General features: G+C 42.8%; 1 protein-coding gene across 4 annotated transcripts in view; it reads left to right on the top strand.

Annotated features, from left to right (window-relative positions):
* LOC306827721 (discs large homolog 1-like protein) overlaps nt 1-22401 on the top strand; it is a 107376-nt gene that overhangs the window by 15841 nt on the left and 69134 nt on the right. The window contains exons 1-3 of one of the 4 annotated variants that reach the window (XM_079349732.1): nt 2467-3130; nt 12485-13111; nt 17782-17904. The exons of 2 other annotated variants lie outside the window; for them this stretch is intronic. In XM_079349732.1, coding sequence (XP_079205858.1) covers nt 3068-3130; nt 12485-13111; nt 17782-17904 — 813 coding nt within the window. In that variant the 5' untranslated portion in view covers nt 2467-3067. Of the gene's footprint in view, nt 1-2466; nt 3131-12484; nt 13112-17781; nt 17905-22401 lie in introns of those variants that run through there. One more of the 4 variants, XM_079349733.1, reaches the window with a different exon arrangement.

Genomic DNA, 22401 nt, shown 5'->3' with positions numbered 1-22401 from the left:
GTGGTGGACTTGAGTCATGAGCTTAGAAGCAGCCAGCTGTGAAATAGGCTTATCAGTGTTTATAAGGTCAGCTGGTTAAGTGCTCATTGGCTGCTGTGTAGTTACAGTTTTGGACACAAAGTGAAATCACTACTAATACCCTGATAGAGCGACGAGCCAGTAACTTTCACCTTAGGCCATGTTCATCTGAAAATAGTGCAGTCCTCTCATCCATTTTAATGAGACTGGTCTGGGGACACAGTGGGGGTGTCGACACTCAGGGCTCAGGTAAGAATATCATGAAGGGTTGTCCTGCACACAAATTGACCTTGGCTCATCTTTGCTGCAACATTAAGCGACTATATTGAACAAGGACGCGTACCTGCAGACTACTCCTCCATGTGTTAACCTCGGCTTTTTTGTTGTAATGATGCTGACTATTCTCTCTTGAGTATTTTATGGATTGGTGCTTTATAGCCTTCCTGGATAATTTTGTAGCTCTTGCAAGTAAATATGTATGAGCTAGTACTGACATTACACATCACGTCCCAGATGAACAGAAAGCAAGATGGCGTAGTGACAGTGATGCTGATTGAAGGCCTGTGTCCCTTATTGTTTTTGTTTTGCATTTGCAGAGCCCACAACCTCCGTTTCAGAGCGCTTCTCACCGACACTTAATGTTGTGAGGTTGAAAAAGTTAACTTCTGTGTCAGTTTTAATATCGCGTAGTGCTTAATATTTCCCTCTCTTCAATGCCATGTCACCAAGATAGCATGAAAACAATGTAAATGAATCATATCCTGGAGTTATCAGCAGCTTTAGACCTGGAAATTGTCTTCTCAAACAAATGTCTCAGATAAGTTTCTTCCCCCGTTGTTCTTTACAAAGCATCAGTAGTCCTGCCTCTTCCTGATTGGTCCGTGCGGTGGAAGTGAAATGAAGGAGCGCCAAAGTAGAACTGTGCTGAACTGAGAGTGCAGCATCAAACAACAGCTGATGCTCACAGGAGAACTGCATTGGTTTGTATTGAAACTGGGTGCCAGTGTATAAAGACTTGGCCTTCGTGGACAGAGACCCTTATTAATCTACATGTTTACATCTACATGCACATACTGTGGCTATGTGTCAGCAAAGAACCAGGGAGACATGTTTTATGTAGATGAGCTTCAGTTGAAGCTCGTCAAGTATTTCGGGACTAAAGAAGGTGTTTCTCCTGATCCCCTCTACATTGATACATAGCTTACCTTCTGTGGTATGTAGGCTGCTTCCCCAAAGAGGGAGCGTGCTGATCTGCTCTACGGAATACTTTTAATATTATCAAGGGACCTAATACAGAACAACCCAAACTTCAAAGGGTTTAAACTATCCCTTTTAGCCACGCTCACTCCCTCAATTTAGCAAAACAGGCAAATCTTTCAGCATGGAAGGGAACTGCTGCTTGTGTGCTGTGTTGTGTATCTTCATGTTTAAAGTATGTGGAGCGCATGTTGAACTGAAACAGATTTTTTTTATACAGTGCCTCTGGCTCTCTCTTGGTCCAGGTCACATGCCTTTGGAGATAATCTGTAATTGCAGGTGTGATTTTGGACCTCACTCTAAAAGATATCCAAACAGCATCTTTGCTGATGATGTTTCTCTCTAACCATTTTTACTTCAGGATTTGCACCGCCTCTCTCTCACTGACCAACTTCTGAAGGTTGAGGAAGTCACTTTGAATCTTTTTTCGAGGATTGTAGACTTGACACCCTTGTTTCGCATAAACAAAAGAACAAATACATCCGCAACTTCAAGAGCTTTTGTGAGTGACCTGTAAGCTTAACGACCCTCAGGCTAACTGAATTGGAAAAATGTGTGACCTTATATTTCGTTTATTTATTGACCTGAAAATGTTGGGAGATTATATCTTTAAATGGCACACCGCCAGAATGCCGTCCCGCTGCCAGCACAAAAACGATGCTGTGAATAAAAGTCAATTGAACAAGTCACCCTAGTAATGTGTGTGTGTACGAGAGTGTGTGTGTGTGTGTGTTTGTGTGTGTGTTTTGGGAGATCATGGCTGGTGACTCTGGGTGATGTAACAACATTATCTCTGCCCTTACTCATTCATTCTTTATGCATCTCTGCCCCTGTCTCTGTCCACCAATGTTTTATTTGGTCGATTCAATCTTCACCAGCCCGTATAATAATGTAACCCCTACCCCCCTCCTCTTAGCTTTTTATCTTTCTCTGTGTGTGTGTTTGCTGCTGTAGGACTATACAAGGCAGAGCATCACTGCTGCAGGTAATTCACAGAGAGAGAGAAAGAGGTAGTGATAGGACACATTTTTAATCCCCCCCCCTGCACCCCCATGAGCAGGGCTCTCCTTCCCTGTCTCTTCCTTTCTTTCTGACTCTCATTGATCTCGCTGTTGAGAGAGGCGGGCCAAGGGAGGCAGTGGAGCGAAGCGAGGGAGAGCGAGCAAGCCGGAGATAGAGGGAGAGAGAGAGACACACACACAGAACCGGAGCGATAGGACTGAGAGAGGCACACACTCACACTGATAGAGAGAGAGAGAGGAGGTAGAGGACTGGGACTGCTGCTGCACAGGAAGACAAGAGGGACTACATCCAGACTGACACACACTTACATGCACACACACACACACACACACATATTCAATCATGCATACACACACAGACTGACCTGCACACGCTGACAACAAAAACAAAAACATACTGAACACATGTGCCACACACACTGATGACACACACACACTGACCATGGTGCTCGCTGCGTCCTGACCAGCTATGAGGATTACACTGATGAAGATGATGATGAGGATTAGGATGAGAGCGATGAAGAGTGAGAGAGAGGGGACGCCGGCCTGTCACAGCTGAGGACCGTAGTCTGGCGGTGGGGGGTGGGGGGGGGGGCATTGGGGGGCTGTGGAGGGCCAGCCGAGTGGGGTTTACTGTGGGACAGCATGGAGCGTGGTTGATGGAACACATGCATGTGCATGTGTTTGTGTGGATGTGTGTGAGTGTGAAATGTGTGTATGAAGACTAGGATGCCCCCCCAGCGCGGGACCCGCTAGCTAACATTAGCCACATGTTGTGCCACTGCAAAGTAGCATGCACCAACAACACCATATCTTTGATGTTTGGATGCAAGGTAGGTAGTGAGCTTTCGTGGGTTTGTGTGTTTGTGTGTGTGTGTGCCAAAGAGAAAGAGAGGGGGGGGGCATGCTGGGGGGAGAGGTAAAGTAACGGACAGTGAGAGAGAGACACTGACAGAGTCAAAATGTGCTGAGAGAGAAGTAAAGAGGTAATGACTAAGCTTGTCAGGGGACTCTGGGTTGAGGTAAACTAAGGTGAGAGTTCGTAGCCTGCAGGAGAGCGAGCTTAGTGTGTATGTGTGCGTGTGTGTGTGTGTTTGTGTACGTGTGTGTGTACGTGTGTCAGAGCGGTATTGACCAGAGGAGAAAAATAGGTTATATGTTTTGATTTCTGACTTTAAGCAACACAATCTCGAGTATGTAAATAAATAATCAACATATTTGTAAGTTTATAACACTAAACTAAGATCACATGACTTTATTTATTTTCAGTATAAAAAGCTTCATACAATAATCCGATTTGTTTAAATGTCTTTTTATGGTTTCAAAGCAGAACTTGTTGCTTGCCCTGAGCTATCTGTTGACTTTTTTTCCGATATGCATGTTACTGCTGTTACTGTTAATGAATTACTAAGTTCATCAAAATAATATAACATGATAAGAAAGGCCAAAGAGTCGAAGGTGACGTCTTCAACTGTGTTCCAATCATTAATGTAAGAGACAAAGATTTTCAGTGTACAAAGAAATCAGAAAAAACAGCTGATTATCACGTTTTGGATTTTAGTTCCATCATTTTTAACATTTTGCCTGTTGAGTCGTTCTTTCATAACAAATGCTGAAGTTTGAAATTGAATCGATAAATCCTTTCATTAATATTTTATTTTGTATTGTAGAAATGATGTTAAACATTCAGAAAGTTAAAGAATGACTTGGCAAACCTGCGTTGCTGACTTTCACATGAAGGAGCGAAACGATGCAGAGTAACTTTTGTCAGTGAGGTTTCTGTTGGGGCGCTGTAGCCTGACGGTTGTGTTGCAGCCTCCCTGGGTTTAAATCTGACTCCTTGCCGTTTGTTGCTTGTCCTCCCCCACTCTCCTCCCAACATGTCCTGTCTCTATTCAGCTGTCCAATCCAATGAAGGCAAAAATGGCCCTGAAAATATTTATCTTAAACAAATAAAAAAAGGTGTCTGTTTGATTAATTAAAAAGGACTTTTGATTCATTGTTCTCCAAAAAATGGCTGAGGGTCAACATTTTGGCAAAGTACCTCTGTGCACATTTATTTCCATCCATGTTATCCGTCTAGCTCAGTGGGTGGCTGCACAGCGGGGCAGGGGATGGAATAGCACTTCCTGTGTTGAGGCAGCGCTTTCCTTCACACAGCTAAAACACATGAAGCTTTAGACCTTTGAATACTAAAGTAGACCAATATGTCAAACTATAGGAGGGAGAAGCGTAAAAAGACATGAACATGAACTGGAAGGTGAACTGACAAAAAAAAGTCTGAATCGTCTAACATGCCTAACATGATGAAGAATAGACTCTTCCCCCTGTTAAATCCATTCAGCTTGTAGGGAAGCCTTACATTCTCAGCTATCGCTCCATGAAAATGAAAAATGTTGCAGAGCTCATCATCCATGCCACATTATTAAATAATTATCCCTGTATCCCTTACCAGTGTGCTCCCTGATTACATAACGTCAGGCTATGTTGCGTGAATGAGCTCTCGCTAGAACTGGGAATCATCATCTTGTTAAGTACTCAGAAACTGTTGAGTGGAAAATCAACACATGAAATATTAAGGGTCCATCCGAAGCGCTGAAGGAACCGTGATGTGAAGGAAGTGTTTTTACTCCGTGCTGCAGATTTGAATGGCCAATAAACAGACCGCTTAGCAAAATATGGCTCCACGAAGGGCTCTTTAAACTAGACTGAATAATGCAGTGAGATGACAGATATGGTGAGACACAGAGGATGAACATGGCATAAATATTTGTAGAAAATGTTCTTTTTTTTTTTTTTAAGTTTGTCTACTAAGTTCGAAATGTTTCTGTAGCAGGCACAAAACAAACCGTCCCTTCACTGTGTGAGTTAAAAGAGGTTCAAAGAGAGAGGAGGGCGGTCTGTTTCCCTTATAAACTCCTGTCCAGCAGTCTAAGATAAGAAGATCCTGTGGGACCATTGGACTGTGTGCTTTCATGGCTCTGCTGATGTCCAGTTCAGCAGTTAGGCCATGATGAACTGTGTGGACTTCACTTGTGTCCTATTAGATCACTTCAGCATGACAGCCTGTTAGATAGAGGCAAGCCGAGAGACAACTGCTATGCTGGAGCGATGGAGAGAGAGAGAGAGAGAGAGAGAGAGAGTCAGCACGAGTGTGTGAGACATCAGGAGCCCTGCTTTTGTCCTCTGCAAGTTAAAGTGCAGAGGGGAACGAGTGAGTGTGTCCTCGGGATAACAAGAAGTTGCTCAGGGCTTTTAGTGTGCAGATAGAAAAATTGGGAGATGGTCGTGTTGGTCAGCTGCCGTCTTCTATTTGCAGAATTCTGTCAGTTGCGTGTTGAAAAGGACCGTACTGCGTCTCTATTATTTATATGTCCACCGTTCAGAAACGAGTCCAGGCAATACTTTTTTCTCATGCCCCTGTGTACACCTACTTCATCTTTTTGTCAGTATTACTTTTGAATGTTCAATCACTGGCTCTGCAATGATTTTTAAAATTGGTTGACAACCATGAGCCAAGTTGCCAAACATTTCTATAATGGATTTATTAGTGAGGCAGTCATTATCTCTGGTTAGAGAGCCAGCTGACACTGTGTTCAGGATGTATTCCATATATAGTGATGGGAGTGCAACTAAGAACTCAGCTGGTTTGGTTTTTTAAAACTCAGTCTTTTTAACGTCTGTAAGAACGGAGAAAGCATTTAGTGTCTTACGTGAGCTGAAGTTGCTGAACATCATATTCGTAGCTTTATATTTGACCAATCTGTCACACTAATTGGACAGTTTTGTGAGTGAAGTCGTGCACCTCCACTACCTCCTGAGAATGTCTCCAGTTCTTCTTGTGCTGTTTCAGCAGGCAATGTTCCAGGAAACTCAAACAACTAACCTCTAATGTTTGGTGTGTGATGAAGTGTTTGTATTTTTGCACAGCTCTCTCTTGTGTTCACTAGTGTACATGCTGTAAAAGGATGATTAAACACCAAAAAGTAAGTCCAGCAGTAAACTAAGAGTGACACAGTTACGTGCATTCAGTGAATGCACATGATGGGGAACTATTTCCTCTCTGCCCTGCCATCATGTGAGTGACGTTGCTGAGGCTGTTGAAGTGCCTCACAAGATAAATCAAACACACCTTAACTAGGTCAGACATATGAACACATTCAAAATAGATGAATCTGCCCCCCCCATTTCTGCTCAGGTCTGTGTGTGTTTCTCCTGATGGCACTTTTCTGACCAAAGCCTTCGTTAGATTTCAGTCAGGGGTTTGGCCCCTCTCCGAGTCGAAGGATTTCTGCACCTCCTTCACTTATTCTAGCTATGAAGTTATGAACCAAAGAAGAATCACTGGCATTTTGATATTGATATCCAGCTGATTGAACAACTGTGATCAATAACACAAATCCACTGGTATTTAAAATAAATATGTGGTGTTCTTCTGTGATGCCGGACTGTAGCATTCCTGGAGAGTCATTTCATTTGGACTGACTGTGATTGGTTTGCTTCCCTGTGTCCTGTGTGTTGGTGCTAAACACATGGGAGATAAGGCCATATCACATTTAAAACTAAACTTCCCTCAATAAAAAGCGTGCATCCTTATCATGGCTTTACGGTAAATGTGGACGGGCTGTTGTGCTACTGACAGCCACAGAATGATTTAACCCCTGACTGTATTAATAATGATAATAATGTCAAAGTATTTACAGACTTTATACACTGACTTGGCTCTGTTTCCGGATCCCTGGAAATTGTGCAGGACATCTCTTATAAATTCTAAATTAGAGCTGGCGTTTGTGAATGCAATGAGGCCCATTTTACACCCGCTCTAATAGCCGAGCCACGCAAAGTCAGAGTGGAGCAAAAAAACTCAACATATTTCTTTTTAAATGGCTGCATAATGGCTCGTTTTGATACATACAAACATCAGCAACTCAAAGAGTTTACAGTACAGCACGTTACAATGCTTTACAGTCACAATATAGGATCAAGAACAACAGCAGCACTTATTGAACTAGACATGTCATTGTCAACAAATGAAGCTTTGTCCCTGCTGGTTTGGTTTCTCAATCTGATGCTTTGAAACAGATGTTCAGGAATGTTCTGTCGAACAGGATCCAGCGTTCCATTCAACCAATGACAACATTGGTTCATAGTACCAGGAGTGTTGGGACATTCATGTTTATATTAAATATGGGGAGAGAACATGCACATACAGGGAACAACAACAAAACATGAATCACTACGTCCATTGACATCAGACATTGGCTGACTTCATTTTATTAATGCATGTTAAAGTCACTTTGGCATTGTGGCTAAATAAATCTGGTCATCAGCTGTTGTCTCAGATTCTGTCTTTGGCGATGAGTACTTTTGTGCTTCATGCCAATAATGCATGAGAGTGTGCGTGACGTGAGAGAATGAAAAGATACAGAGAGACAGAGCGAGAGCGAGCCACGTGTGTGTGTGTGTGTGTGTGTGTGTGTGTGTGTGTGTGTGAGAAGTCCCTTACGGCAGAGGATCCCCTGCTCTTTCATATCTTACCAAGCGTGACTAACTTCTGGCTGTGCTCTGACACACACACACACACACACACACACGCACACACTCTTAGAGATACAAATGAACCACACAGACATGTACAAGGATGCTGAATCTGCTCCCAATCTAGTCACGTTTCTCTGGCTACGCAAGACTGGCTGACACACTAACACATGACAGCAACAGTGTGCATGTTGTGTGTTTCTGCGTCTGTGTGTGTGTTCATGTTCACAAGGCTATCTGCAGGCAAAGTCCTGATTAGGGAAAACTCTTGCTAGTCAAGCAAGCAGAAACACACACACACACACACACACACACACACACACACACACACACACACACACACACACACACACTTTGATGGTGAAACAGACATATTTGGTGTCTCTGTTCATTCATGCATTGTTTGATTCAGGGTTATTCTTGTGCCATGTGAGAATCAGAAGCCTAATATAGGATTTTAGCTGACTGTGTGTGTGTGTGTGTGTGTGTGTGTGTGTGTGTGTGTGTGTGCAGAGGGCAGTAGCAGCAGTGTTGTGACAACAGTCTGAGCCAGGCTCTCTGCAGGGTCTTAGTGCCTGGCTGTTCTACTGCAGCTTCCAAGATTGTTGTGGGGCGTTTGTGAAACTAATTAGCGGGCCAACAGTGAATGAAAAGATCGGAGCGTGAGGCGGAGCGGAAATGGAAATGTGCTGAAGGTCATGAGCTGGGTTCAGATCATTGTCAGGTCAGTATTTATTCCCAATCAGTGAAAATGAGGTGAACGTATGGAGCGAGGGAAGCAGAGGGAGGAAAACACACACACATAGACACACACACACACACACATAGACACACACACACACACACACACACACACACACACACACACACACACACACACACACACACACACACACACACACACATAGACACACACACACACACACACACACACACACACACACATAGACACACACACATACACACATAGACACACACACAAACATAGACACACACACACACACACATAGACACACACGGCGATTTGAATTCACAGAAATGAAGCCCTAGTGCTCTCCTGTCCCGTGTGAGGCAGCCGCCCACTCTCTGCCCCAAAACACACATTTCAGAGCAGATTTAGCATCTTGTTGCGGCGTGGTCAAATGTTGTGTTACAGCTTTAATGTTTGATCATTCTGAGAAGCCTTCAGTCAATGTAGTCAATAGAAGATCCAGAAGATCCACTTATCAATATGGAAAATGCTGCGTCAAACATTTCTTCTCTGAACCACAAACCTGCTCCTGTTTGACATCATACTGTAGGTTGAAAAAGAAGAAGTGTGGGCTAGCATAATGAAAAAGTATAACACACAGTATGTGGTGGTGGATTAGGCCTGGGTGATCAAAATAGATAATAAACTATAAATACAGATAATTATCATGGTATAATCAACCTTTTTTTTAAAACCGGACCCAAACCGTCAAACAGACCTAAAGCCCCTCTGTAAACTGTGCCAGCCAAAACAGGCGACCCTGCCTTTAATGTTACCTTCTGCTTCCTCAGGTCGCCTGTTTCCACTTTTTTGGGGGGGAACTATGTAACATCTTTTCTTGTTTTGTTTTATAATTATTGTAATTAAGTGTTTTTTTTTATTTTATTTTGACTGGCAGTTAGGAGTGAGCATTGCAGGGTTTCTCACAATAACATACAAGATGTGTGGCCCAAGATATAGACAGTAATAATACGATAAACTGATTCTGCAATAACTGATATATTGGAAGATGGTACATCATAAAACATGATTAAATGAAGGATACAAAATGCCCTTAAAATATGAAAGTGCGGGATTAAAGCGTATTCATGGCAATTCATTCACTGACAGTTTTGCCACATGGACCACAACACCCATTCTCACATTTGTTTTAAAGCACACGTTTGGGAACATCCTCGTTACTTTCACCTAAATACTCACGACAGGGAAAATACCAAAAATAAATATTTTCCAAGAGTCTGAGCCTGAGAACAAAAACGTCTAAATGTCTCTCTTGGGAAGGAGGTTTAATTAAGACTGCAGGCTGTGTAGTCACTGATTCGGAGAAACAGGAGGGAGCTGAATGACACGTCACACAGGCACACTGCTTTTTGTAGTTAAATATAAGTAGTTAAATAGGACAATGTATTGACTTTCATCCATTCCCTGAAAGCCTGCCAAAACTGTCACCACTACGGCACGTATCTGACCTTTATCTGAACCCGTGACCTTGACCCAAGGTCACTTCTAACCCCTGTAACCTTTATAGAATAGAACACCTTGTACCAGTCCCCACAGTGTGCTTGTGATTGCAGGAAGGTCAGCTTCTGTCGGCCACCTACAGAGATGACATGCCAATAGGTCAAATGTCATTTTAAATGGACTGACTGTGTGGCTCTCTGCAGGGGGAGTACATCCATCTCTTCTCTGTTGCTGCAGGCTGTTTCTGTGTGATAGCGGACTTGTACTCCAGCTCAGAGAGGCTGCCTTTCTGGCGTGACCTGCAGCCTTTGCATGGCCCACAAATCCCCCTTCAATGCAGTGAATGTTGATGAAAACACATTTCCAAACATACATACATGCAGTACATTTCTCATTCGTGAGAAGCTGCAAAGAAAGACTCTTCCTCTCCTGTTCCCCCTTCTCCTTTCATCACTTTTTCCCTGTTTCATGACCGAAAAACAAAAAGAGGATAATGTAATTATTATTTGATCGAATATAATGACAGTCTGAGATTATACATCTCAGGACCTGCTGCATAAAGATTACATTACAGAAAGTTCGCTGTGTTCAATGCATTAGGCTCAATTGGATTACATTTCTTACTTCTAAAGATTGAGTAGAGGAGCATTGTCAGTTTTGTCTATCGATGTGGTTTATTGTGAATAAACACAGACTGGCGAGAGAACAGCTAAAGAGGAAGGAACCAAAACATACATCCAGGAAAGTCCAACTGACGTCACTCACTGAGAACTTTAAATGTAAAAGATTAAAAAAAAGAAAAGGAAGAAGAGCGAACATTGAAGTGTTTTGAGCAAAAAAAAAAAGAAGATTCAGACTTAAAGAAAAAGAGATGACTGTTGACTGAATTGGATGATTACAGCTCTTGTTCCCTGACCAGCAAACTGTGAGAAACTTGTGCATTGATTACAGAGTATATCTGAGAATGACAGACTACCTTTAGATTGACTATGACTCCTTCCATGACCTGTCTAAATGTTTTAAGTGCTACAATAAAACAATCCCTCCCACTCTACCCAATATGGTCACGTCTGCTGAAAATGTTTGAAAAGCTCAGTTAGAATGCAAAACTTAAAAAATGATTCTCCACAAACAAGTGTGTAGTGAGTGAGTCTTGATGCAGCTCTCCATGTTAGTGTTCAGCTCTTAAATGAGGCTAACATGCAGCTAGCAGCCTATTAACCCTTCGACGCCGGGACTCCTTTAAACAGGCTTTTTGCACATGGCACACCCTCACTATCAATAGGTGTTAAATGTCCTTTTACCTTTGGATTCAAGTCAAGCCATAGGTCAAATAACTGCAATACTTTAACAGAGAGCTTTTACTGCGTTTAGATTGGTTTTTGGAGGCTGTGTGCTTTTCTTTATTAGCTGTGTGTCTTAGCTGAAATGACACTGTTATCTCAGTGTTGATATGATCAGAGAATCTCATTTGTCTGGAAGCTTTAAAAATCCACTTCAAACGTGTCTTTTGCTCTCTATCAGATAATTGGAACACATTTGAAAAGGGCACACGAATGAGGGACGCAGGATTTTACTTGGATTCACCTTGTCATTGCGCTTCCTGGAACGAGTGTGTGTCCTTTTGCATTTTAATTCAGGGTCGTCCTTGCACACCATGAAACAACGATGACTTATTCAAGATAAACTTAGGAACCCTTTGTCCCTCCTTTTTCTCAGCTTCACTGACTCTCACCACTGTACTCTGTCCAGTAAAGCAGAAAAAAAAAGCATTAGAGGATGTTTTCAAAGACGAAGAGAAGCCAGGGACAGCGCGTGGGAATGAGGAACGAGACGAGGGAGAGGAAAACACTGAGACTTACTGTGGGGCGAGCGAGAGACGGGGAAGAGAGGAGGGAAAAATGATGAGGGCACAGCAAGATGAAGAGGAGAATCCCAGAGGAAGGCTTGTCTCTCTCTCACTGTCCTAATTCAGCTGTGCTGCTCATTTTGCCCCAAAACTTGTCAAGTCCAATGTGTGTGTTTGTTTGTATTTTCCAAGTGCCTTTTCTGTAAGTTCACATTCAGTATGTATGAAGCAAGAAGCTCTGAAAAAAATGACCTCCAAGCTGGCGGTGAGCACGGTGCTTACTGACAGAATGTGGATGACAACAACATGTCATTTCACATGCATCCATGCAAACACACTCATACGTGTGCATGCATGCGATGCTGTGCTCTTTCATGTTTTATTTTTTTTTGCTGATATGCACTAATTCCTTCTTCTTTCCAGCCTGACTCAATCTTTTCTTCCTCTGAACTAAGCTCTTTCTTCTTTGTGTTCTTTCCCGCTGCTTCCCGACCATGTCTGTCCTCTTTTCCCTTGACATTTCCTTTACTTGTTTACCATCCGGCTTCCTCTCCTCGCCTCCTCCCCCCTCCTTCTTTCAAACTGTAGAAGTATCGGTGTCAAGAAGAAGAAGGGGCGTCGCCAGGTGCCCCAAGACTCCACCAACACCACTGCCTTCAGCACCCAATGGGAGTAGCCAGAGAGCTGAGGGATGGAGGGACCCTGGGGAGAGATGGAGGGACTTTGGGGAGGGACGGAGGGTCTTTGGAGAGGGACGGAGGAACTTTTGGGAGGGATGGAGGGATGGAAGGAGGGACTTTTGGGAGGGATGGAGGGATGGAAGGAGGGACTTTTGGGAGGGATGGAGGGATGGAAGGAGGGACCTTTGGGAGGAATGGACGGAGGGAAGGAGGGACTTTGGGGAGGGATGGACGGACTTTTGGGAGGGACGGAGGGACTTTGGGGAGGGATGGAGGGACTTTGGGGAGGGATGGAGGGACTTTGGGGAGGGATGGAGGGACTTTGGGGAGGGAGGGGGCAACATGGAGGAGAGAGGGAGGTAGCTACATCGGGACAATGGAGAGGGAAAGGGAGCGATCGCTTGGGAGGGACGGATCTCTGGGCCGTCACAGGGACCTGCGGGGTGCAGAGCTGGTGCAGGTGGCGGAGCGGCAGCTGTCTCATATTCAACACGTTCATGGATACGTCACTCACACACACATCACACCCGCTCAGGTAACCAACTGCCTCTGTGAGTTCAGATCTACATCAGTACACACACACACACACACACACACACACACACACACACACACATGTTGCCTGTCTGTTATACTTACATGTCAATCTGTTCCCTATCACATGTGCATGCTCACACTGTCTACCTGTCTACCTGTCTGTCTGTGTTTGGAAACACACACATGGCTCAGGGCACATCGTGTGTGTGTGTGTGTGTCATTCACATGTCAAAGTGACTGTGGTGAGTGCTGAGTGCTCGGGCCTGATATCACTGCTGTTCTATGGAACCTTTAGTGGATTTTAATGTTCAACCCAAAAGCTTGTTGAATCATGTTTGAGTTCATCCATTTTTAAAGCCTGCTCATGCATTATTGAACTTCAGTTACAGTTTTGATCATAATGGAAAAGAAGGCAGCGTTTTCCTGCCGTGTTTACAAATTATTAATATTATAAACCAGCAGCAGGAGAGTCTTGTAAATTATGAGTTGTTTTCAATTTGTTATCTCTGTACATCAATCTGGGAGGGAGCTAAATTCAAATGTCAGCCCTGTGTAAGTGTCACTGTTGTGTTTGGACAGTTATATTTAGCGGGAAATGTAAGTACAGCATGAGGTATGTTTGATGGTTATGCACAAGACGCATTACTTTCGCACCAGAGAAAGAGAATCCCTCATGCGGTGATGTAATGGCATCAAAAGCTCTTTGGTTAAGAAAAGGGAGAGACTGTGGTCATGGGATAAAACAGTAGTGGTTTAAACACTTTGATTCTCAGCCTTTAAGTCTCTGTCGATGAGATAACTCGTCATGCTGTGTATCCAGGCTGAGAGTTAGACTGTGTGGGCTTCCATGCTGTCAGTTTCTAATTTGGATGTTTCCTTTACACCACAGTGCCGGAAAAAAAAAAGATGCTGAAGTGAATAAAAGATGAAGACATCAGATACAATGTTCTGCAGCATCAGCTCTGACTTTATTCTTAAAATGCTGTGAGAAGGAACAAGCTCGGACTGAGAGTCCAAAGGATTCTGACAGTTTCATAGAAAAGACAAACTGAGTGGGTTAAGCAACATGAAAACAACGTGCTTAAAGAGCAAAGAAGGCCTACAACCCGATGATAGTCAAAACGCTGTGCAGCTGTCACTGGATGACAATACAATCAAAAGTAATTATTCTCTATAAACACATATCTGATATGAATCCATCAACCAGGTGTCATGTCTTCACTCTTACATCTCTGCATGCCAAAAGTGATTGGTTATCTGCTTCTGGTGCTGAACGCCCTGAGATATTGAACGTTGGCCCCGCATGCTGTCAGATGAAAGCCACAGTGTTTCTTCCACCTTCATAAAGTTCCTGAACGTGACCATAGCGACCACAGCCGTGCTTTAAGTGGTCGTTCAGACGATGTCGTTTCACTGAAATAGACTCAAAAAAATATGAAATATGTTGTCACTGACCATGTCATGAAGAATTATCAGTAGAGCTGATGGTCATTTAAATGTTCTTCATGTTAACATTGAAAAGGGACTCAGGAGTTATCTGGAGTTAATACATGTCCTGCTAAATGCTATTTCTATTTCAAAGTAGTGATTTTCACTTCTCATAGACATGGTGACGGTTGCCACGGTTATGTGTTTTTATTTTCTCTTGCTGTGCTACACTAAGGTATATCATGTTATTAAAACATTATATATTTAGATGGGTGTTTTTTTTTTTGGACGAGCTAACGTAAAATAATAATGAAGATGCGATGAAATGAAAATGGTCTGAGGTCAGTTTATAGCTAAACTCAGTGTTATGCTTTCTGTCTCCTGTGAAGTGGCTTCTTCAGACCTCAGGTGTCTGTCTTTGATGGCTGTGCATGCTGCTCTTCAAGGTGGCAGTGACACCTCTCTTTTTGTTAGTTTACGTGCAGTCAGAGGGACGGGACCTGTTTCAGAACGGCTCCAGAATGAGACGCGTCCCCTTTTTAAAAAGTACTTAAAAGTCAAGGATACCGTCCTGAAATTGCTTTCATGCTCAGAGCCTTTCTTTGTATCAGGAGAATACTTCTGCAGGATTGTGTGCATGCAAGGATTCAGACGAACGCTTGTCCCATTTTTTAGTAATGAGGCCCATTCCTATCTCTGTTCTGCACTCAGTCTGCGTCCGTCTGGCTCTCTCTCCCTCTCTCTTTGTCTCTCTTTCTTTCTTCCCCTCTATCTCTTGCTCACACACACTCATGGTCGCTCAGCGTAGCCTGGAAATCTTTTTATTTTGCTTGATTGGGCTGTATCTGTCTGCACATTACTGCTTGCATCACTGTGCTCTCACTGCTCTGACCACACACACAAAAAAAACCTCCCCCCCATTTTCCCATACAACCACACACTCGTTTCTCCTCTGCATGTGCACACACGGAACAACACACACCTCATTACGCTGCATAATGTCTGTTATCTTTCCTTAACTCTTATTTTTACATTACTCCTCGCTGAATTGTAGGTTTTATCAGTGTCTGGTTTCAAATAATAATGGTCTGTAATTTAACTGCAGCAGAAAAATGCAAATTAGGAACATGAAATGACTTACTAGCACTTTAAATCTCATGGCAGTCCAGAAGGTTTCTCCAGCAGATTCTCCGTCATTTCCCCAATAAACCTCTCAACACAAAATATCTGCAGTGAAGTTCAAACAGTAGACGCAGAAAAACAAAACATTTAAACAATATATTTGACGTTTTGTCATTTTTAAACCATCTCTTCCCCTCCTTCCTCTTATTCCACTTTGCATCATTCCCCATTCAAATGTCATCATTTATAAATCCTGACATGAATGACTATCATTTACTGTGTTGTTTAAATCATGTGTATTATCAAACCCACTCATATGCTGGCAGTAGTAGCTTGTTGGGTAAGTTACGACGGCCCCTCAGCGCCCTGCAGTCAGATGGAGCTGAGCAGTGTGTACTCTCTCTCTATGTGTGTTTGTGCGTGCAGAAGTGGTGTGTCTTTGTGCTCTGTCATTCATTTGTCTCTGTGATGCCTCAGCTGTCACTCACACTGAAGTCCAGACTGCCAGAAAAGCCTTCGGACATGGCCCAAGCTTTTTCATTTTTGTCCCTGTGGTGAGAGAAAGACTGTTGTGTAGCTCCACCTTGTGGTTAATGCCTGAATGTCACTGTGTACTCCATACACTTCTTTTTTCTTTCTCCTTAAATTAAATGTTAAAAATGAATTCATTTACTGACTGCTATAATACAGGTATCCATGTGTAGTGTACAGGATCGGTTTGCAGTAAATGTGGGAGAACTGTTTGAGAGATTTTGATTGTTAGATGGCACCAAGACAGCCTGAGCATGAATGAGCACTGAGCTTCATCTCCACCCGCCTCATGGTCTATCCTCGCCCCATCAACACAACACCACCATCATCCTCAGCCTTTATAATCAGATCACATCGTTGAGCTCATCACCAGTCCCGTGTCTGTGATGGCAATCCTGTATGTGTTGCTGCATGCTGGTGTGTTTGGGTACGCAGGTTTATTTTGAGAATCTTCTCATTTCCAAATGGTTTGTGTGTGTGTGTGTGTGTGTTTGTGTGTGTGTGTGTGTGTGTGTGTGTGTGTGACCACAGGTGCTGGGTCTGGCTTGCTTCTGTATGACAGATGGACCTGCCACCTTGGTCTCCCCATGTACATGTTCCCTTCTCTTCCTTCCCCTGTCTCTCTCACAAACACACACACACACACACACACACACACACACACACACAATCATTTCCGGCTTCTTGCCCCCTGCATTTTCTTCCTAAGTGCACTTTTGAGTTTTTTCTCAAAAAAATCACATAAATATTTAAACAGTCCATGCATACATAAAAAATCTAGTTCGATTCAACATTTCATAGTAAATGCTTTTTTTATTTTTTTATTTTTTTTTACGTATCTTTTACCATTTATAAAGCTCCAGGCTAATGAGCGATTCCCAAAGTTGTTTCCTGGTTTGGTAAATGCACCTACCTGAAGCTGAATTTCAGAACGATGTTGTCCTGTTACCTGTCATGGAAAAATAGATGAGGAAGATTCAAGTCTAAGCAAATGTTCATCGTTCCAAATAAAGATATCGTTTTGGCCAAAATGTAACCTGAAGCCAAACTCTTAAAAAAAGAAAAAAGGGTGGGAAACTGGGTATGCTGATCGATAAATGTTGTAGCTCAGAGCTTCTGACATTTAACATGTGAAACAGCATCAGAAGCATGGTCATCTTCATATCATTATTTTTACCTAAACTGATAAATGAATGAATTATCGAATTATCTGAGTGGTTTAAATGAATGGTCACTGATGTTAGAGACTTCCTGCTCGAGACTGAATGAAAGACTTTATTTATCAACAGTGTGTCTGCTCACTGAGCGAATAATGAGCGTGTTCTGATGCAGTGTGGAATTGATCAACTTGTAATCATACTTTGAAATCAATGTAAATATAAGCAGAGGTCGGACCATGTTGTCTCACAGAATCTATTGATGGAATAGTCAAATCAAATACGGGAAGTACGAATGTCCCAGCATGCATTAGAGAATGTCAACATGTCAACAGATGAGTTCCACGTCTCCCTTCATGACCAAACATTTGATGAATAATGACACAGGGATATTACCTGAATGGTGCTGAGCTCTGTCTGTACATCATAGGTAGAATCTCCTGATGTTCCCTATGATGACGAGGCGTGGCCTCACCCAGAGGGAGAGAGGCTGAACGAAGTCCCAGCCCCGCCTTTCTCCTCCCTCTACCCGCAAAGCCACCCCTACTACCAGGTAACCCCGCTCCTCAGCACCACGCATGCGACCATCGCTCGGATCTTTTGTGTCATGTTGATGGATTTTAGTTGTTGTTTTGTCTCTGACGTCCCCGTTATATGAGCATGCAGTTTGTTTTTGGTTTTTTTATTTGTTGTGTTTTGTGTGTCTGTAATGCCGATTGCTCAATGTTTCTAAATGTGTTGGAATTGTTAGTTAAAATTCACAGACGTCATACAAGATCTTCCACCTCATGTACAACTATTTAGATGTGCCTCGTGGCTTTTTAACATCAGTAAATTGATTATAGGACACTTCTCCTCTGTGCAAACAGAGCGAAAGGGCACGAGATCTCAGCAGCAGTGAAAATTATCGAAACAAATACCCACCATTTATATTCTTAAAAAGGGAGGCTTTTTAATATGCTCTTACAACATGATTAGATGTTTTGCGGTTTAATTTAAAGTAGAAAAACAATCAACAAGTGTAAGACCGTGTACTGCTGTGCTGTGTGTCCTTTGTTTGCACCCTCCGACGACATGCTCACGACCCTGAGGGTTAAAGAGCGTCACATGTAACCTCTTTAAACCTGTTCTGCAGCATGCTCACTCTTCTTTAAATAATTTTACATAAATGTTTTCCCCCCTAAAAACCTTTGACGCACATATCTCGTCTTGCCAGAACCCAAAACACAGCTTATATTGCTCTTTGAACTTCATCTTTGAAGTCAGTTATCACAGCGTATGTACTAATGCTCTGGATGTTTGGTGCCTCACCCATTTATAACTCCAACGTTACTTAATACTGAATTAATGAAGATCAAAACATATCAGAACAAATGCTTAGTGTTCCACTATGAAGTCTTTTATCTCCTGTTGGACGAAAAGCTGGAAAACATTAGAGAACTGTGTCCTCTCTCATCCTCACTGGTAGATTTAGTTTGGATGCAGTTGCAGTTTATAAACTGCAGGAGGCAGTAGAGGCAGAGGAAAAAAAATAAATCTTGTTTGTTGCCGTTGAGAAAGACCTGACGAAACTGAATTCATCAAATTGTTCAATAGAAGGTGTCACGACGGAATGACTGAATATTGTTATGAAAGTGAGTCAGTCAATGAAATAGCAGGGCTCATTGTTAAGAGCATTGACTAATGTGTTGAACAGTTTACGGTAGACTGAAGAGGAGAAACAGCCACCTCTGCAGCACTTTGATTGACTTTGCTGAAAGTACTCGTCAGACAAAATTTATATGTACTGCAGTGGCTGGAGGAGAGACGGTTAAAAATGACTTGCATTTTTCTCTATAGCACACGTAGAACCAGACACACACATACAGTCCACTCAGAGACCCTATAGTGCCTCTTAGTCATTAAGCTAATGCAGATAATTAGGAAGGAAGCGAAGACTGAGAGGGCCAGGGTGCAGCGAGAGATGGGATAAAGAGAGAATTACAGGCAGACAGACACAGAGAGAGGGGGCAGATTTGTTGCTGGATTTTAACCAAGCTGTCAGTCAGCAAAATCACTCCTCCCGAGTGACTCTCTCCCCCTCCTGCAGATACGCTAATAGAAATCAAGAGTCTGTAAGGCTTTCAGGTTTAATAAACCAGCTACTGTACATATAACAGAGCAAACCAACTTTTTTTTACTGGATCCTGTTTATTTGTAGAGCTGAATGGGTTCTTTATTGATTGACAGAACTTTATTGTTCGACATGGTCTGAGATTTGTGTTACATCACAGCGGCTTCATTTGCGACAAATTAAGACTCGAGAGCGAGAATACAAAGATTTGACCTCACATTCAAACACCAAACAAACATTTAGAAGCCTGTGACTGGCTTCGCTCGGGGGATTCATCTCCCCCATTTGTTTTAAACAACATTACAGCCTGGTGTTTATGGTCTCTGAAGCTCTTCTGCTTATTCATGACAATCATACAGCAGGGTAAATGTTTATTTCATTGTCCTGTTAACATTATTTTAAGCCTTAGAGTTATTCATAATAACTGTAATAATTTCACCTTAATCTGTTTGGTAATACATCTCAAAGGAACTTCACACTTCTTATTAAAGAGACAGGACAATGGATAGAGTCGGACATCACAAAGACAGAGTGGGGAATGACATGAAGCCACAGGTTGGACTCCATGCAGCCCTCTTTGAGGACTGTACATGCAGAAAGACCACAGGCCACAGGTGTCCTTTTTAACAGGCTGAATCCACAAGCACAAGCAGACTCATGTTGAACAGCCGTCTGCAGCGTCTGTGTTGGGCTTGAAAAGTGGGACAGAGAGAGAGAGAGAGAGGTGGTTAAAGAGACAGATCTACAACGACAAATATAACAATGTGGCTCCAAAAACAACATGATGGCAATAGTTAAATCACAAACTCTTTATACAACATTTTGTTATTAACCAATCGATAAAAGATGGCAACACCCTGCACGCAGCATGTCATGCTTTGTATCCAGACATATTTCATGGTGAAATTGGATTCCATGACAACACACACTCCTCTGCCACTTTATTCTGTACACCTCGCCAGTACCGGGTTGGACCCCTTTTTGCCTTCAGAACTGCCTTAATACTTCATAGCACAGATTCAACAAGGTGCCTGACACATTTCTTTCGAGATTGTCCATGTTGACATGATAGCATCATGTTGCTGCAGATTTGTCGGCTGCTCATTCATGTGACAAATCTCCCGTTCCACCACATCCTGAAAATGCTCAATAGGATTGAGATCTGGTGACTGTGGAGGCCATTTGAGGACAGTGAACTCATTGTCATATCCAAGGAACCAGTTTGAAATGATATGAGCTTTATGAAGTGGCGCGTTATCCCGCTGGACGTAGTCATCAGAAGATGGGGACACGGTCGTCATAAAAGGACCACGGTTGTAAAGAGTGGTTATATGGGTTACTGTTGACTTCCAGCTATTGGTCTGACTTCTTACCTCTGGCATCAACAAGGCATTTTTTTCTTTTTCGGATCATTCTGTGTAAAACCTTGAGATGGTTGTGCGTGAAAATCCTAATAGACAAGCAGTTACTGAAATACTGAAAAACAGTCATGCCACATTCAAAGTCACTTAAATCAACATTTTTCCCCATTCTGGTTTGAACTTCAGAAGATCATCTCAACCATGTCTAAATGCCTAAATGCACATGTGATAGGCTGATTAGATATTTGCAATAAGAACTGAACAGCCGTACCTAATAAAGTGGCCGGTGAGTGTGTATGATATTTATTTAGGATAAGAAGTGTTGTAAAAGATGAGCCGACTGCAAACATGTTGTCCTCATCAACAAATATCTCTCTCTTTAGCAGCGTGTCCCAATCGTTTTCTGTCTACTCCTTTATCATGTAACCATGCATTCTTTTTCACTTTTCACCATAAAATGATTGATAAAAAGTTTCCTAATATCAAAGTGTTGAGAACAAACTGTGCTGAACAGCTAAGGAAAAATAGCCAGCCCACCCACAAACACGATCTAAGAGGATTAATATTTGTTCTGGCTGATTGAGAAACTCCTTGTGCTCTAGCCAGCGCTGTATTTGCTCTGCAGTGCTTTATGTCTACTCCTCCATATGCACAGTATTTACCAGGGGAGCCTGATGTAGCTCTTTAAAATGAGCCTTACCAGAAACTGAAGGGATCTAATGGAAAGGCTGGGGCGGAGCCAATATGGTTAGGTACGGCTGGAATGGACCGCAGTATGGATCTGTACGGCGTCTGGTTTACAGCGCTTGTAGCTGCTTCAGCCTCCCTTTATAGGACACAAATCTGATATTTATTATAGTTTCATTGAAAGCCATTTTAAAGTTAAAGGTGAGCTGATTCAGTATGACAAGTGTCTGAGTGCTTGCAGTCAACATACAGCTGCTTCTACAGCTCGTCCAAACAGATAAGTAAAAAAAAACTGTATAGTTACTGGGTGACTGTGCCAGCACGTCTGGACTGACGAGCCTTCTGCACAGGGACTTCAAATACTGCAGCTTGAGGGTCAAATTGTGGTGTGACCACAGCCAGGGCAGGAGAACAAGCAAAACATTGAACTCTGGATTTGTATGCTAAGCTATCATTAGCCCGGCCTACCTGTGGAGGAAGTGAGGGCAACGTTGGCTTTCTCAGCAGTTCAACATTAAACATGCATGATGTGTGCTTTTATTTAATTGGTCCTGAAATATTTATACAGCTGGCATTCACTCACTGACATTTGACTGGGGAGGGAGAGAGAGAGAGAGAGAGAGAGAGAGAGAGAGAGAGAGAGAGAGGGTTGGTTGTAATGTGGCCAGTGTGTCACTGACATTTGACTGGGGAGGGAGAGAGAGAGAGAGAGAGAGAGAGAGAGAGAGAGAGGGTTGGTTGTAATGTGGCCAGTGTGTCAGTGGATTGTTGCTGTGTCAGCTGTCATGTCCTTGTATTTGGCTATTTGTTACGGTGGCGAGCTGCTGACACTCTTACTGTAGGGAGTGACTGGCAGATGCTAATGAAACCCTTCCACTTGTAAATCATG

This window comes from Symphodus melops (genome assembly GCF_947650265.1).
Source record: "Symphodus melops genome assembly, chromosome: 8".
Classification (NCBI taxonomy): domain Eukaryota; kingdom Metazoa; phylum Chordata; class Actinopteri; order Labriformes; family Labridae; genus Symphodus; species Symphodus melops.
This window is presented reverse-complemented; position numbering and strand designations above follow the sequence as displayed.